The sequence below is a fragment of the Pelophylax lessonae genome, assembly GCF_965119305.1.
Source record: "Pelophylax lessonae genome assembly, chromosome: 2".
NCBI lineage: Eukaryota > Metazoa > Chordata > Amphibia > Anura > Ranidae > Pelophylax > Pelophylax lessonae.
The window spans coordinates 419548035-419566858 of NC_138769.1; the positions used below are offsets into that span (position 1 = coordinate 419548035).

Genomic DNA, 18824 nt, shown 5'->3' on the forward strand with positions numbered 1-18824 from the left:
CAGGAACCAGACAGAACCTTCTCGCCACCGTTCGAAACCCAGTTGTATGCGACCTCGCGAGGAGTTTAACTTGCAGGCCAGCCCCCGTTGGGTGGGTCTATGTCGTGACCGACCTAGCGTGGAGCTGAGGTCAGTGCCTGCTCACTGGCCAGACTGGGGGGACCACTGGATCTGGATTATCCAGCCCGTCGCACAGTCCGGATTGTACATCTCAAAGGAAAAAAAACAGGAGAAAAATGTCTATCTAAAAATTAATAATTGCCAGGACCAGAGATCCCAGCAAGGAACTAGGTCCTTACTGCTGACTAGGCAGAAAAAAAACTGAGTGCCTATAGCAGGGAGAGAGGGAGAGATAGGTATAGCCAGACTTTTTTTTCTGCCTAGTGTCCTACTCCTGTAGGGGGGCAGTATAACCCAATGGTTAAGAAGATCAGGAGCTGTGTCTGTCAATGAACGAAAGAGAAATTACATTTTTCAAAATAGCCAAACTTAACGTTTTGAATGCTTTTAAGTGCAGAGGAGGGGTTTGAGGTCTTTTAGAAACCAGATCCCTCTATAAAGAGTATTGTCACTGCCTTTTACTAACACAATGGAGGTTTACATTCCTTGTGACAGCAATAAACGTGATCAAAATGTTTTTTTTTTTTTTTAAAGGGACAATGTAAAAATAAAAAAATAAAATAAAGAAAAATAAAAAAATTGTAATGCAAACACATACATAAGTCGTTCCCGCATATGTTAACGGTGTTCAAACCACACATGTGAGGTAATGCCGCGAATCATTAAAGTGAGAGCAATAATTCTAGCACAAGTCCTCTGTAACTTTAAACAGGTAACCGTTAAAATTTTATAAAGTGTCGCCTATGGAAATTTTTAAGTACCGTAGCTTGTCGCCATTCCACAAGTGTTCAATTTTAAAGCATGACATGTTAGGTATCTATTTACTCGGCGTAACATCATCTTTCACATTATATATAAAAAATTGGGCTAGCTTAACGATTTTCTTTTTTTTTTAATTTATGCATTTGAAAGACTGCTGCACAAATACTGCGTGACATAAAATATTGCAACAATCTCCATTTTATTCTCTAGGGTCTCTGCTAAATATATATATACATATACATACACACACACACACACACATAATGCTTGGGGGTTCCAAGTTTTTTTCTAGCAAAAAAATACTAATTTTAACTTAAGCAATAAATGTCAGAAAAAGGCTTAGGCATTAAGGGGTTAATATACACTGTATTTGGCAATTGTATTGGGGCACCCATGTGGGTGTTTGGATACAGCAGCTGACACTTATTGGTTTACACTTTTTTTTTTTTCATTGGGAAATCCTAGCGCCTCTCGCACACTGCAGCTTAAAAAATTTCCTTTTGTGATCAGTAATTTACGCCTCATGCACGCAAATATGCATGATGGCCATTTACATATTGTGCAGAATAAGAACGTGACAATAAGTTTTTGCGCATGCACGCAAAATTGCGCAAATGCATATATGCAAGAATGCACGTAAATACATAAAAAAAAAAAAAAAAATACGTCTGAAAAAGAAGATGCTCAAACAGGAGTATCATGTGCAAGAGGCCTAAAGGTGGATTTGCATTAAAGGTGATCGCTGAATGAGTGATGACATGTGAGCTGCCAAAATTATGCAGCTAATTGCCAGGAACACCCACTGGGGCTCCTACATGTAATCGATAGTTGGCACAGGTGTAAATGTGCCCTTAAGACTAAAGCTGGCCATAGATGTGTCCATTTTTTTACTTCAACCAGTAGGTTGAAAAAAAAAAAAACTGGCCTGATTTCCCCATCCACACATTCAATGGGGGAATCCTCTCTGCAGTGTCACTGTACTCAAAGCAGGGATACTCTCCTGCAGTCAGAATACACTGATCAGCACTGCTTTGAGTAGAAATTTTCCAACAAGGCCCGATCAGTAGATCAACTTTTGTTCAAACACAGTGGTCAGACATGGCTCGAAAATTCAGGCAGTCTCTGCTGAACCAACCAAGTTTCAATCCGGGCAAGCTTTATTGCAGAAAAATACTTGTTGATTCTAAAATGAAATCTCAGACAATGTTATCAGCTTTCTTAGCTATCTTATGTAAACTACAAAGCAATTTCCTACTATGTACTAGAGATAAGAGGATGCAATGGTAGCCCAAATCAGTAGCGCAGTCTAGGATGACAACACTGTTCCCTCATGCCTACAGTCCAGTGAGTTTAGCACCTAAATATGCTTTAAAGTGGAAGTACACAGGGCAGAGTCCAAACAGCATTTGCCATAATGTATGCTTAGTATACTTACCTCTTAATGTGCTCTCATTCAGCTATGAGAATTTCACGAAAAATTTTAGTTCTTATTCTTTTCACTGCTAAAAGGCCAACAGGACTTACAATAACTTGGCACCTGACTCCATTATCTGCATTCTATAGATTCTGGGGAATAGCTTGGAACTGTATACTGTCTGACACATGTGCTGCAGTCAAGTACATGGATAATACAAATTTGCCAACAGAAAGGAAATGTTTATAGAAGAAGAAATGTATAAAATCTATGCTACCAAAAGACTCTACCTGTTAGCATATTTTAACCACTTTACCACCGCAGGATTTTTTGCTGTCTTACGTCCAGGCCACTTTTTGCGTTTCGGCACTGTGCGAATTTAACTGACAATTGCGCGGTCATGCGACGCCATACCCAAACAAAATTTACGTCCTTTTTTTCCCACAAACAGAGCTTTCTTTTGGTGGTATTTGATCACCTGTGCAATTTTTACTTTTTGCGCTATATACAAAAAAAAGCGTAAATTTTGAAAAAATAACAATATTTTTCACATTTTTTTATAGGAAATCCCCCCCCAAAAAAATGCAAAAATCAAAATTTTTGGCCAAATTGTTTTCTGCTACCTATGTTTGGTAAATAAAAATCACAATAAGCGTATTTTGATTGGTTTGCGCAAAAGTTATTGCGTTTACTAACTAAGGGAAAGATTTCTGTCATTTTTGGTGTTTTTTTTTTTAACGAGTAATGGCGGCGATCTGCGATTTTTTTTGCGGGACTGCGACATTGCAGCGGACAGATCGGACCCTTGACTGACATTTATGACACTTTTGGGGGTACCAGTGACATTACTACAGTAATCAGTGCTATGCATATGCACTGTTACTGTAAAAATGACACTGGCAGGGGAGGGGTTAATTTTATTGGAAAGGGAGGGGTTAATGTATGCCTGATTCTTACTAACGTGTGTGGGGGGAGGTGACTGAGTGACACAGGGACAGATCGCATGTTCAGCTATGCTGAACCCTGCAATCTGTCACTGTTTGTCACTTAGGAGATCCGCCCGCTTTGTTTACACAAGCGGGCGGATCTCCAAACTCGATTCCCCGACGATCGGGGAAGAGCGGCGGTGATCACTGCCGCTCCTCCCCTGGCCCGACTCCCGCTGTAACTGAAAACAGCGGGAGCGAGCCTCCGGCTGCACGCGAGCGCCGCCCACAAGGGGAGGAGTCCATCGACGTAGGTCTAAGTCGCTGGACGGAATCGAGCCACTTTGCCGCAGTACAGTCTCAGTGACTGGTCAGCAAGTGGTTAAATGAAAATAAGAGGCCTAACTTACCCTTCCAATATAAGGCCATACGTGATTTTTACCCTAAAATCTTTCTAGTTCTTACTTATCAGATTGTCTACAAAATCCAATGCAGAAACTCAGGAATTAATATTAAACAGGTTGGAACAACATGCACAGTGAAAGGATCACTCAAATTTGGAGAAAGACTCAACTATAATTAATATACAGCCTATTGGGCTTTCCATATATTTTCTAAAAGCCCAACCAGCTATTGTTTCCCCAAGTTTAACACTTTATCCCTTCCCTAATCCACAAGTTTTGGCAAAGCAGACTTTCGGAAATCTTCCAAAGATTACGTTTATTCCATCACACAACAGGTAGAATGGGAAAATGAAGAACCTAACCAAGTGGGAATAAATCTGCATGGGTGTCAAAAGTACATATTAGGTAAATGGCTAAGCTCTGCATCCTGAAACATAAATGATCTAAAAACCCTACAAACACAAGATTGTGTTGTTGGGCAACATAGATACGATTAGACAAAGAGAAGCCCAAATTTATTTAAAAAAAAAAAAAAAAATCCCTGGTAGAAATATCTGCTAGCAGAATTATCCCAGAATATCTGAAGAAGTCTGAAAGAAAAACAGAAAGATACTCTGGGTAGACTGGAGGTTTCTTTAGAGTAGACTAGATATAGAGGGAAGATAGCCCTAACTATCAAAAAGATCTCTACTATCTCTCTTTGACCACATTGAAGGAGATATGTTGGGAGAGGGGTCCGCACTCCTAAAGAGAATGGGATTGGGGATATAGAGAAAAAGGCACCACTGCCAAGCAGCCTCTAAAAAGTGATGCTCACAGACAAAATTACAATAATAGATTTTAATTGGTATCCAACAGTTGGGTTTGTTTTGTTTATTGACAATTCAGAAGTTCATTACATGTCATTTCTTTGTATTAATTCACTGCCACATAAAGATTAGAAATTGCTGCTTACCTTTCCTGTGACTGTTCTTCATACATTCTCTCTTTTCCTTCCTTAAAGAGTCGTATTGCTCTTTTTGATTTCTTCATTAGACTGTCAATGTAGATTTTAAAATATTCATTTTCACTGAGCTGTACAAGCTTCTGATTGTCATCATACTTGCTCAAAATAAGTCTTAAATGTTGATATGTGTCAGGCAAAATATCAAGTATATATGGTGGGCTGTTCTTCAGCTGAAGTTTGGGGCTTTGGCATAATCTTACCTGGAAAAAAAAAAAAAACAGAACGGACATTCTGAATGTGCTTGGAAATCATATACATGCATTAGTATAAAAAAAAGCGAGGCATGTAAGAAAAATTTCCCAGTAAAACAAAATTTGCAGACTTCCCATTTGAAAATGAAAGCTAAACATTTCAGTACCAGGTTGATTTAAACAATCCCTACTTTTTTGGGTGGTTAAAGACAACTATCTAGACTGGATTTTTGTTTCATACAGAATTTGTATGATGCTCTACAGTTTGCTTTAAACTCCTCCAGATGTCCAGGTGTAATCTCACAAATAAATCATTCTGACAGTTTAAACACTTCAGCCCAGAAGGTTTTACCCTCTAATGACCAGGCCATTTTTTGTGATTCAGCACTGCATTGCTTTAACAATTGCACGGTGATGCAAAGCTTTTGGTGGTATTTGATCATCTCACAAAAGTTATAGCGTTTACAAACTTTGAGATAGATTTTTGGACTTATTTTTTTTTTTGTTGTTATTAGTAATGTCAGTGATCAGTGATTTTTAGCAAAACTGCAACATTGCGGCAGACAAATCTGACACTAAGTGACACTTTTTGGGGACCAGTGACACCAATACAGTGATCAGTGCTAAATAATATGCACTGTTACTGTATAAATGACACTGGCAGGGGGTTAATACTGGGTGTGATCAAGGGGTTAAGTGTGTGCCTAAATTGTTCTAACTGTGGGGGGGGGGGCTCTGTAAAAAGGCACACAGAGATCTGTGTTTCAGCTTAGCTGAGACACAAAATCTCATTGTGCCTGTCTGACAGGAGAGCCTTGTTTACATAGGCTGGCGGCTCTGTCAGTTTCTCTGAAGATCGCGGGAGGCCAGCAGGGATCGCGCCCGTTCCTCCCACGGTCTGGCTCCCACTGTGTCTAATAACAGCGGGAGCACAGCTCTGGGGGCGCGTGTACGCCGCCGTGACCCTGTGCACATAATCACGTAGATCTATGTGATTATGCGCAGCCGAACCACCCTGCCACAGTAAGTCTGCATGGGGCGGTCGTTAAGTCTGCTGCTGAAAAAGAACGAGCCTTGTGTATAACTGTATCAACATGATTGGGTTTGTAGATTAAAAAACTTTTTTGCGGCATATATGACCTAAATATGAAATTTGAAATGAAAAGTAGTTTGTTGATCAGAACTGGATAACATCAAAATTATCTGCAGTATAGCGTATACCTGAGATTCTGCATAAACCTTCCCTGCTTGGCCAAGAATCTTTCTGAGCCAGGTACCACCTCCCTATTGGCCACTGAAGTGCCCATGCAGATAGCAAAATTCTACAATCACTCTTTGTAATAAAGTCAGACTGCAGGCTGCTTTTTTTTTATATGAAGGATCAGTGTAAAAAAAAAAAAAAAATGGTAGGAACGAGAGTCAAAATAGCTTTTTTTTTTTTCTATGGCTTGCAATTATAAATTTTATACCGCATAGTCATATTGTTCATTTCATATTCAGGTTACTGATATTAAAACAGACAGTTTTTCAGTCTAAAATGTGAACGATTCATAGTGCTCATGGTAGACAGAGATTAGGACTTGATACATTAAAATGAGCTAAAGGTAAAATGTCTTGTTGCCTATAGCCAACAATCAGCTTCCAACAGTGATTTTTACATTTTACCTTTGGCACACTTCTCAAACACTAGACCTTAAATTATCTTTTCTCAGGCTTTAGGTCACCAGAAGGAGCTTAGAAACTGGAAATGTTTTATGCATGGGAAGCATGAGGTACTATTTTTACTCAAAATACTAATGTTATTTGTTAATGCTGACATATGTTGCCTACTGAGTCATGCAAAGTATATAATTTAGTGAAGTGTTCCTTTTCAAAACATAATAGATTCTTCATAAACCATGGAAATTGTTAAAGAAAACTGACGCTAAAGGTCAAATCTTTTCAATGCCCAAACCTAAAAACACAAGTACATTTAATCATAGTGAAGGATCCCATTTGATTTAGAAAGGCTATGGCATCCATACAAAGGAAACAGAGCAACAATGGAGCACTCTCTGAGCAAAAACCTATTCATAACTTTGCTTTGTTTTAAACAAAATTGTTGATAAAAAAATCTGCATTTCTGCATATTAAAAACATTTTCTTTAACCAGTTGCAGGCAGGCCACCCGCCGCAGTTTTACTGCGGCAAGGTAGTTTGTCTGCACGCACCCCTTCATCGCGATAATCTGATTTGGTTCAGAACCGATCAGTCATCATGTCCAGGCCAATGATTTATAGCCAGGACCAAATGATCGGTTCTGACCAATGGCAGAACCTCCTTTGCCTGTGTAATATAAACACAGGCACAGATGATTCAATCTCCTCTCCTGGAGCCCTTTTCTGTTCCATTTTGAGAGGAGAGAACATCAACTGAGTACACAAGCACTACACTGACACCAGTACACATAGGCACATATTTAACCCCCTGATCACCCCCCAGTTAACCCTTTCACTTCCTGTCACAGTGTCACTATATACAGTATACAGATAATTTACTGATCACTGTATTAGTGTCACTGGTGATCCCAGTTAGTGTGAGTGGCAGTTAGTGTCTGTCCCAGATAGGTTTAGGGTACCCGTCATATATCCCCTAATAAATATTTAACCCATTGATCACCCCCAGTTAACCCCCTCACTGCCCTGTCACAGTGTCACTATTATAATGTACAGATCTTTTTTATGATCGCTGTATTAGTGTCACAGGTGACGTCCATTAGCGTTAACGTTAGTTAGCGTCAATCCAGGATAGCCTCAGATTGCCCGCCACATATTTAGTAATACATTTTAACCCTTTGTAAGTGACACACACACACACATCACTATTACTATTATATTTCCTGTCAGCAACAGTGTTTACTCTCAACATATACATAAATCAATGACGGCAGCGTTGTAGGAGGTGATTTCACCCCCGCAGTTAAATAAAAAATATATGGCAAAGCATAGTGGATGGGGTGGAGACAGAGGACGGATTTCCCCTATGTTTTGCTGAATATTTTTTAACACTTTTCTTGGCAGAGATTTCATTATTCAATCTATTATGTTCTTTTTTGTTCCACCCATGGGAGGAAAAAAAAAAAGAACATTGCATGTATGCAAATCATTGGAACTGGGTGGATGCTGGGAGGTCTAATGGTGGGCATACCCTACACTTTCTGGCAAAGATTTCCTCATCCACATCTATCGACCGGAATATAGGAATCTGTTAGGTTCTCTCTTTTCTTTCAGCCCACAGGCTTACAATATATGCCCAACAAGGACCAGCAACGTACTGCCTGCAGGTTTAGACATCATCTTGGCGTCGTTTTTTACAGCCATCGGTCGGCATTTATGTCAAAGCAATCCTAGTGGCTAATTAGCCACATAGACTGCCTTTACAAGCAGTGGGAGGGTACACTCTGCCCCCTGCACGCCATCCATGGTTTTCTCAGGCTCTCCTGTCCCACCGAGTAACCCAAGACTGCAGCCGGTGCCAGCTGACCATAGACCTGATTGGAGACCAGAACGGCTCCAATCATCTCTACGGCCTAAGATACTGGAAGCTACGAGCATTTCATGACTTTGGTTTTGCCAGATATAAACAGCACCATTGGGAAAACATCTTATCACACCAATCTTGGTGTGGTCAGATGTTTTAAGGGCAGAGGAGAGATCTAGTCTAATAGACCCCAATTTGTTAAAAAAAAGTCTACCTGTCACTACTTACTGCTATCATAGGGGATATTACATACCATGTGATAACAATAAAAATGATAAAAAAAAATGTAAAAAAAAAAAAAGAGAAAGGGAAGGTGTCAAAATAAAAAAAACAGAATAATATATAAGAATAAAAAAAAAAAAATTAAAGCCCCCCTGTCCTCCTGTGTTTGCGCACAAAGGTGAACGCAAGCATCGGTCGTGTGTAAACAGCAATTGCACCATGCATGTGAGGTATCACCGCGAACGTCAGATTGGGGGCAGTAATTCATGCAGTAGACCTCCTCTGTAAATCGAAAGTGGTAACCTCTAAAAGACTTAAAAATGTATGCAGTTTTTTGCTGCTGCACGGGCCTGCGCAATTTTTAAAGCATGTCATGTTTGTTATATATGTACTCAGCATAAGATCATTTTTTACCAAATAATTGGGCAATATATAGTGTATTTTTGCATTCAATTTAAAAAAAAGTTTTTTGTTTTTTTTTAATCAAAAAATTGAGTTTGGAAAATCTCTGCGCAAATACCATGTGACAAAAAAAAATGCAACACCCGCCATTTTATTGTTTATTCTGTAGGGCCTCTGATTTAAAAAAAATATAGAATGTTTGGGGGTTCAAAGTAATCTTCTAGTAAAAAAAAAAAGGCTTGGTCTTCAAGTGGTTAGAAGAGTGAGTAATGTGTGGCTTAAGCTTCTAATGTTGGGCATAAAATGCCAGGACAGTTCAAACATCCCCCAAATTACCCCTTTTTGTAAAGTAGACACCCCAAGCTATTTGCTGAGCGGCATGTTGAGTCAATGGAATATTTTATATTTTGCCAAAAGTTTCGGGAAAATTACAGTTTTTTTTTTGTCACTAAATGATATATTGCTCACATATGCAATAGGTATATGTGGAATTACACCCCAAAATACATTCTGCTGCTTCTCCTGAGTACAGGGATACCACATGTGTGAGACTTTTTGGGAGCCGAGCCATGTACGGGACCCGGAAAACCAATCACCGCCTTCAGGCTTTCTAAGGGCTTGAATTGCTCATTTTACTTCCTCACTACCTATCACTTTCGGAGGCCATGAAATGCAAAGATGGCACAACCCCCCCCCCCCCCCCACAAATGACCCAATTTTGGAAAGTAGACACTCCAAGCTATTTGCTGAGTGGCATGTGGAGTTCATGGATTTTTTTTTTTACACAAAGTTGTCACTTTAATGATATATTGCTCAAACGTGCCATGGGTAAATGTGAAATTACAGCCCAAAATACATTCTGCTGCTTCTCCTGAGTATGGGGATACCACATATGTGAGACCTTTTTTGGCAGTCTAGCCTCGTACAGGACCCCGAAATCCAATCACTGCCTTCAGGCTTTCTAAGGGTATAAATTGTTGATTTCACTCACTCACTAATGACCAAACAAATTACCCTTTTTTGGAAAACAGACACGAGACCATCAGCAAGAAGCTTGGTGAGAAAGAGACAACTGTTGAAGTGAATATTCGGAAATGGAAGAAATACAAAAAAAAAACTAACTAACTATTAATTGCCCTTGGTCTAGAGCTGCATGCAAGATTTCGTCTCATGGGGTAAGGATGATCATGAGAAAAGTGAGGGATCAGCCCAGAACCACACAAGAGGAGCTTGTGAATGATCTCAAGGCAGATGGGATTACAGTCACCAAACAAACCATTGGTAACAATACGCCGCCATGCATTAAAATCCTGCAGCACCCGCAAGGTCCCACTTTTCAAGAAGCTACATGTACAGGCCCGTCTGAAGCTTGCCAACGAACATCTAAAGGATTTAGAGAAGGATTTGGAGAAAGTGCTGTGGTCAGAGGAGACCAAAATTGAGCTCTTTGGCATTACTTGACTCACCGCGTTTTGAGGAAGAAAAATGCTGACTATGACCCTAAGCACACCATACCTACAGTCAAGCATGGAGGTGGAAACATTATGCTTTGGGACAGGCCAACTCTGCCACATTGAGGGGCCAATGGATGGGTCCATGTATTGTAAAATCTTGGATGAGACTCTTCTTCCCTCAGCCAGAACACTGAAGATGGGTAATGAATGGGTCTTCCAGCATGACAATGACCCAAAACATACAGCCAAGGCAACAAAAGAGTGGCTCAAGAATGAGCACATTAAGGTCTTGGAGTGGCTTAACCAGTCTTCAGACCTTAATCGTATAGAAAATTTATGGAAGGAGCTGAAACTTTAGTTTCCAAGTGACAGCAAAGAAACCTTAAGGATTTAGAGAAGATCAGTAAGAGCGGGCCAAAATGCCTCCTGAAATGTATGCAAACCTGGTAATTAACTACAACAAACATCTTACCTCTGTGCTTGCCATCAAGGGTTTCTCCACCAAGTACTAAATCGTGTTTTGCTTATTTTACTCACTGAACTGTAACTCAAATTTATAAAATTTGTATCGGGTTTTTTCTGTTTTTTTGGTTGATATTCTATCATTTAAAATACACGTGTAATAAAAATTTATAAACCCCTAATTTCTCTGTAAGTGGGCAAACTTACAAAATCCGCAGGGGATCAAATAAAAATTTTCCCCACCGTATATCCAATGAAGTGACTGTTCTCAGGTGATACACAGATATACAAGTTGCACCTGCTTATCTGCATCCCACTCCCCTTTACAGCCGTTCAAAGTGCAGAATGTATACAGTCTGAGCTTTCAGAAGGCGGACAGCTGAAGTTATACGCTGCAGAGATCAGTGGAAGGGACACCACTGCCCCCCCACACCCAGCTTTTACCCAGCACACAGAAACAGAGCTGAGGCTGTCAACCACACAATGTGTGCTGGAGCTCACTCATGTCGTGTTTTTTTCTCTTGGTCTCAAGAAAACTTGTCATAAGCGATTCATGCTGATAGCAGACAGAATTTAAACTTAGTGCTCTGTATTGAGACAAGTAAACACTTTAGAGTGGTATGCTTTGTTAATATTTCAAGTCAGAGGATTGCAAAAACTTGAAATATATGAATTTGACTTGGTATTAGCGCTTGAATCCCCTGTAGCACTCAGTATAGGTGAGGGAACGGCAGTACTAGAAACCGAATCAGGGGTGCTGCATGCAAATGTGTGCTGACAAAGAATGTGCTGATAGGAGGGGAAAGGAGCTTGAGCTGACAGGATAACCTTACCTGTCTTGATTTTTCACTATCCAATCAGCGGTCTGGAAGTAAGGTGGTGTCTGAGATATCACCTTCAAGTGATGGTTAAGATTAAGAAAGAGTTGTAAAGTATATATATATATATATATATATATATATATATATATATATATATATATATATATATATATTTGCAGCAATCATTTACATTATTTTGCACACCTTTAGCAGATTCATTGGCCAAACTTATGCTAGCAAAAATTATGTCTATGAATGTCTAGCTAGTGAACAAAAAAGCGTCACTGTCGGCTGTACAGATTGTGATTTCAGAGACCGAGCCCTTAAAGATAGTTGCGGTATTTTCAGCATGTATGCATTAAAAACCATTGGGGTATTGCAAGAATTTGAATACAGTATTTGAAAAATGGCGAAATTTACAAAAAACTGGAGCAAACAGAAAATGGAGCAGATGTGCATAGTAACTGACCAGTTTCTACCTGCAGCCTGTTCACTTTTTGACATTCCTTTCATTTTTTTTGCATGTCCGCTCAGCTGAGGTGGGCAACCACACGTAAAAACGCAGGCTCGCACAGAGAAATGCACCAGTGTTGCAGTTTTCCACACCGTTCTGCCTCAAAAGTGACAGTTGAGAGGAAAGGTGAATAGGGCACACAGAAAACTGTCGTTTTCTCTGTGCCCTTGCAGAGTGCTTATGCAGAAATATGCAGTTATCTGCTATATCAATGAGCCCTCCAGCTTTGGATTAAAAGATATTCAGTCTCAGGGCGTATAAGAAGACACAGAGCCATTCAATGAAATTGGAGCAGAAAAGGTTTAACCTTAAACTGCGTAGGGTTTTTTTCACTGTTAGGGCGGTAAGAATGTGGAACTCACTTCCACAATCGGTGCTGCCAATGAGAACTCTTAGATGGGCACCTTAGCGAGCACAATAAACAAGGATATGGGATATAAATTTTTTTTTACATGATCACACACACACTGTTGTCTTTATTCAACCTTATCAACTATTTAACTATGAAGCTGATTGGTTGCCATGCAGGGTTGCTCCAGATCACATTGTTTCATTCCTAATAAATTCCACAAAGAATGCTTTCCTAATTAGCATCACTTAGGCTGGCCATACACAATAATTTCATCCGTTAAACCCGCTGGTGGAACAAAAAGAAAATAACTAAATTCCCCCATCTACACACCCGATGTGGATAGGGGAATCCCTCCCGCTGACCTTTTGTATCCTGACAGCGGGGAGAATTTCCTGCTGTCAGAATACACTCATCAGCACCACCGGCTCTAACTGGCATTGTAGATCGAGAGAAAATTTTCCAACAGGCAGGTTGTACACAGGTTAATCAATAGATCAACTCTTGCACAATCAGCCTGCCCATACACAGATTTAAATTTGGTCGGTACCCGCTGAACTGGCCGAATTTCGATCCATGCATGGCCAGCTTTAGTTTCAGACACGTTACAGTATGCTCAGGTTGTCAGAGGTGACCATAAGTCTGACATTTGCTGGTATATCAACTGCCTGATTTTGGATATTTAATACTCTGAAGCCGAAAAATAAGGTCAGCAGTCCACCAATAAAATCAATATCAAGTCAGGTCAATCCACGATGGATTCCGAAAGTACTACTTACCTTCTCTATGCTCCAGTGTGGTCCTTTGTGTCCTCGGTTGTCAGCTTTCTTCCAGCGACAATGTCCAGACCAGGTCCTTAGTATCCTTATCTGCCGTCAGCTAGGTCAGGCCAGGTCATTTGTATGCTCCTCTGTTGTTGGCTCTCTACCAGCGAGAATTCCCAACGTCATTCAACCAACTCCTACTGTGAGCCCAAGGTATCAAAGACGCATACCCGCCTTCCCGGGTTCACATTAAAATGTTGCAGAGAACCCCACTGAAGTCATAAACCATTTTTTTTTTTTTGCAATAATCCCCATAATAAATCAGAAGAAGAAAAATTTGTATTATTATTTATTTTATGCATCTTTAACCTACTTGTATTGATCCTTGAACATCTCTGCAAAACGTAGAATTAAAACTAAGCCAAAGACTAAACTGGCTGTTGTCACCTGCTTTCTTCACAAAGTGTAAGCTGCTCATAACTTACACTGCTGGTTGCTGTGCTCAATTCCACAATATACAATAGTCTGCCAGAAATAGCTATAGCTACCTGTCACATAACGCAGGCCCTTTATACATCCTTTCCCATTCACACTATGTGCATTACCTGTGTTTTCTATTCTGGATTTTCTATGTGGTATGTCGCACTAGAGCACTAAGCATATTAGCATTTCAGAGATGTGTGTTAAAATGCAATGTGTTTGCATTTTAATCACACAGAAACACACTTAAACGTGTATAAAGCACCACATTGAAATGCACCTGTCACCCAAAACAGGAACAAGAGTTAGGTCAGATGAACATTAATGTACACAAAACGCACACATTAATGCGCATATAAAGGCACAGGTGACTGCGGATCAACACAGGCGTTTTATGTGCATCATAATTTGAAGGGGCAGTAGGACTCCATTCAGATGGATGTTTTGCCACCCTGTAAATCCCAGCATCAAGAATCTACAATCAAGCCCGTACAGTGCAAATTACTTGCCATTGGTGGATGCAGCTATTTGTGACTGTCTGCACAGCCAGGAATTACCTATGGACAAGGAGGCCGGACACACACAAAGTTATTATACTGTGCAGGGAAGAAAGCACAACAACAGAGGGCAAAGCATGGTGACTCAGAGCAGCCATATTTTCCAATGTCAGATCAGTACGATGTGGCTTCATCTCATTTCCATGCTGGATAACACCAGACCTGCTTTCCCAGTTTGGCTGTCAGTGGCTAACCCCCTTCTTTTCTTGGTCTTTAGATCCATCCATCACAGCTGCTAATATTACATGAGTTACCTACAAAACCATGTTCCTACAGACTGACAACTGTGACTAACAACTGTATAAGCCTATGTAGCTGCCCACCAGTCAATACCCTTTCAATTTACATAAACTTCCCAAGAGCCAGCTCTCAGCTTGCATCAGGACTGAGAGCTATTGAAAGGAATACTGAGGCAGGGTGCAGAGAAAATACCAAATATTGTGGGGGGAAAAAAAAGGGCATTTTTCTTAGTTTGTTATAAAATTTTGCAAATAAGTAAATTTTCTTTATACATTTTGACCACAATTTTACTGCTACATTTCTTTATCCCAAATCAGTGTATAATACTTGGTCTGTGTTAAAGTCAGAGTCTACAAGCTACGGTACCAATCATTGAAAATTGATCTCACCTGATGTACTGACAGCTTATCTCATATTTTGAGATAGGCTGTCATAGCAGCTAGAGAGTATCATTGGGAAGGAAAACAGCAAAATACTTGAAAGAGTTCTCTCAGAGACAGTGCTTATATGACTTTTTATGGTTTAAGCCACAATTGCAGCAATATGTCCTAAAGCGCTGTCTCTGAGAGAACTCTTTCAAAACTCCCACACTCCCCCCACACCGAGATCAGCCAGGAGAATGGTCACAGAGGCATGTGCCTCCATTTACACTGTGAAGGGTGTGATTGGACACAGCCATCATGTAATCGAGAGGGACAATCACAGCGCCCATATCCCAATTCTGTCTTGGCTGTGTTCTGTAAACACAGCCATCACAGGATCGCGCTGCTGCGTTGCCTCAGAGCCTTGCGCGGGCACTCATTCTGAGGGACACATGGGTACGACACTGTGAAGCGTGTGATTGGACACAGCCATCATGTGATCGAGAGGGACAATCACAGCGCCCATATCCCAATTCTGTCTTGGCTGTGTCCTGTAAACACAGCCATCACAGGATCGCGCTGCTGCATTGCCTCAGGGCCTTGCGCGGGCACTCATTCTGAGGGACACACGGGTACGTCGGCTCAGAAAAGAAGCTCCCACTCCACAGTTTATGTATTGTGGGGGAGTGGGAAGGAGTTAAGTTTAGATCTGAGCAAAATTTAAAAAAAAAAAAAAAAACTATATTCACAGCATTTCTGAATTACATGTACATTTTACTGTTTTGCCTGTTTACTAAAGCTACAAGTACAAAAAAAATAAACTATTGATCTGCCAAAAACCCAGTAAGCCCCCAACCTCCTGTTTGAGGTAAAAACACAATGCTTATGTTGCAGTGAAAGCCCAAGCAATGTTGCCTGCCTTACCTAATCTCCATAAGATAAATTGTGAGTATTTGTGCAACACTGCAAGTGTGAATGTGAGGCCATCCAGTGGATGTCTTAAGATTATCCTTCTTTGACCCAATGGTAGAGCTTTACTCTACCATATAAAAACTAGTATTTGTCTGTGACAGACCCAACCAGGACATAGGCTTTTGGAGGGGACTGCAGGCTAGACTCTTGTCTACTGACTATGGGCCCTGGCATTTTTTTTTGGGGGGGGGGGGGCTATATTCTTTGGAAGGTGTGTGCCTGGGGGGCCTTTGGAGTAATTTTACTTCAAATTCAAGTCAATGTCACCCCAAAACACAGACTCTTGGAACTGGAGGACCCAGATACATATTTGGGGCCTCTATGTCCAAACCAGCAATGAATGATTTAGACTATGTGACTCAGAGCAGATGTTAATATAATCAGCTCACGCATCCTGATTCTTGGGGTCTCCTGCTATAGTCTGTTTATTAAGGTGTTATGTGTTTATTAAGTATGTCTCTTCCATTGTGTGCCTCCTAGGTGTGCATTTCCTTTGTTAATTGAGTTACCTATCGTTTGTCTGTTGGCTAATTTGGCTAACCTTTGGTTCTTCCATGATGGGATTAGCCTGCTGTCAACTTTAACTCGTTATCTAACCTTCGATGTATTGGGTAATAGTTGGTTTTATTGCTCATGTGGTGACTGCCCTACTTTTGAAGTGTAAAAAACCTGTATTTCTGTTCAATAAACAGTCATTCCTTTGGGTCTACCTCAACATCTTGTCTGTGTATGAAGCTTGGGATAAAAGGGCTGTATTAGCTCCGGTCTGCTGGAACGGTTTGGAGGTCAGGAGGCACTGTTTGGTGGAAGCACCCAGGCTGTGTGATAGGCGATCTGTCACATTTGGTGGCAAGCGGTGGGATGCTTCCTGCAGTCTGGAACATCCAAACCACCACCAGGATCTGAGGTCCAGATAGCAGAAGAGGAGGAGGTACAGATACCAGCTGCCATGGAAGAAGAATTCTGAAGACAGAAGGCACTGTTTGGCAGAAGCACCTAAGCGGGCTGCCAAGCAATCCATCACACTGTCCATTGAGGTCATCTGATTGACCTGTACAATGGACAGACAGCAAATATGTCTGTCTCTTTTTCTGTCTCTTCAGACTGACTGCTTGGCCATTACACCCATCTCAAATTTAAGAAAGATGTGATGGAGATCTCAACTCCCATTCCTCGTCTCCTTTTCTACATTCTTCTCTCCTGCCTGACCTGGACAAAACAGCATATCAGTTACAACAATTTATAGTTCAGTTTTTACCAAGTATAATGCCAAACATAATTTTATTGTCATATAGTAAGACGGTTATATTTGTTCTTGCTCTAATCAATAATGAAAACCAATTGTGTATATTTTTTTACTGCACTATAAGAGGACATAGTTACTACCACATTACTTATGACATCATTGTGTTACCTGAATGTAATTTATTGGCCAGAAATTATACCTAAATAAACAATGCCAAAAATGAAAACTTGCTTCTGTAGCCCCACTGTAGAAAAATCGAAGAGCAGCGATCGTCTTCACTGCCTGCCAGTATTACAGCTAGGCTGAGTTATCAGCCAGTTACTTTCAATGGAAAATATTTAGGCAACAAAACCAAAATAAGCAGGGTGGCAAAGTAATTGCTGGAGAAACATCACATAGCTAGGTCCGATCTAAACAATAGAACTGCAAAGGTAAGCATGCATTTTACCAACACATACTATATACTGTAGGACACTCCTAAAACTGGACAGATACACAACACTCAAAAACACAAAACATTTTATAACAAATGAGGAAAATTTAAAACTAAATATGCTTGTAAGTGGTTCATAATAGATGAATAATAGTATGTAGCAGGTTTACTCCAGCTGATACACCGTGCTCAAAAAGGAATGCCCATCGTCCAAAAAGATATTCCTCTTTCTAAAACAGCAACGTGCACAACAATACAAAAAATTTGCCTGTCTTAAGTGAAGCAAGGCTTAGTTCTAAAGTTATTTCTTGGATACTTTGCCAGTAATGACAACATCAATGTGAAAGGGAGAAAGAGAACAATTCAGAAAATGCAAACATTTTGCTTGTGTACTGAAAATACCAATGTTTTAGAATTACACACACAAAAATTCTTACAAAAAAAAATAAATTAGCAAAAATTATTTGAAGGGCATTGTGGGAGGTTAAATAAAACTGTACAACCTATGGAAACACTAGTGCCAAGTTTAAAACAGCCATTATCCAGGTACAAAGGTCACTTAGTTACCTGTGTGAATGAATATATATATATATTTTTTTAAAATTGTAACATAGTTGGTGATTGTATAGTTGGTAATGTGTGTATATATATATACACACACACACACACACACATATACATACACACACATACCGTATTACATATAGTATCTCACAAAAGTGAGTACACTCCTCACATTTTTGTAAATATTTTATTATATCTTTTTATGTGGCAACACTGAAGAAAACACTTTGCTACAATGTAAAGTAGTGAGTGTTCAGCTTTTATAACAGTGTAAATTTGCTGTCCCCTCAAAATAACTCACAGCCATTAACGATTAAACTGCTGGCAACCAAATGGAGTACACCCCTAAATAAAATGTCCAAATGGGGCCCAATAATGATTTTCCCTCCGCAGTGTCATGTGACTCGTTACTGTTACAAGATCCCAGGTGTGAATGGGGAGTAAGTGTGTTTAGTTTGGTGTTATTGTTCTCGCTCTCTCATACTGGTCACTGGAAGTTCAACATGACACCTCATGGCAGGAGAACTCTCTGAGGATCTGAAAAAAAAATTGTTGCTCTACAAAAAAAGATGGCCTGGGCTATAAGATTGCCAAGACCCTGAAACTGAGCTGCAGCACGGTGGCCAAGACAACACAATGG

General features: G+C 40.2%; 1 protein-coding gene across 1 annotated transcript in view; it reads right to left on the reverse strand.

The window, feature by feature from the left end:
• The window catches only part of CBLB (Cbl proto-oncogene B), a 352982-nt gene that overhangs the window by 263257 nt on the left and 70901 nt on the right, over positions 1 to 18824 (reverse strand). The window contains exon 2 of the mRNA XM_082245962.1: positions 4582 to 4832. Within this exon, the coding sequence (XP_082102088.1) occupies positions 4582 to 4832 (251 nt within the window). The remainder of the gene's footprint in view (positions 1 to 4581; positions 4833 to 18824) is intronic.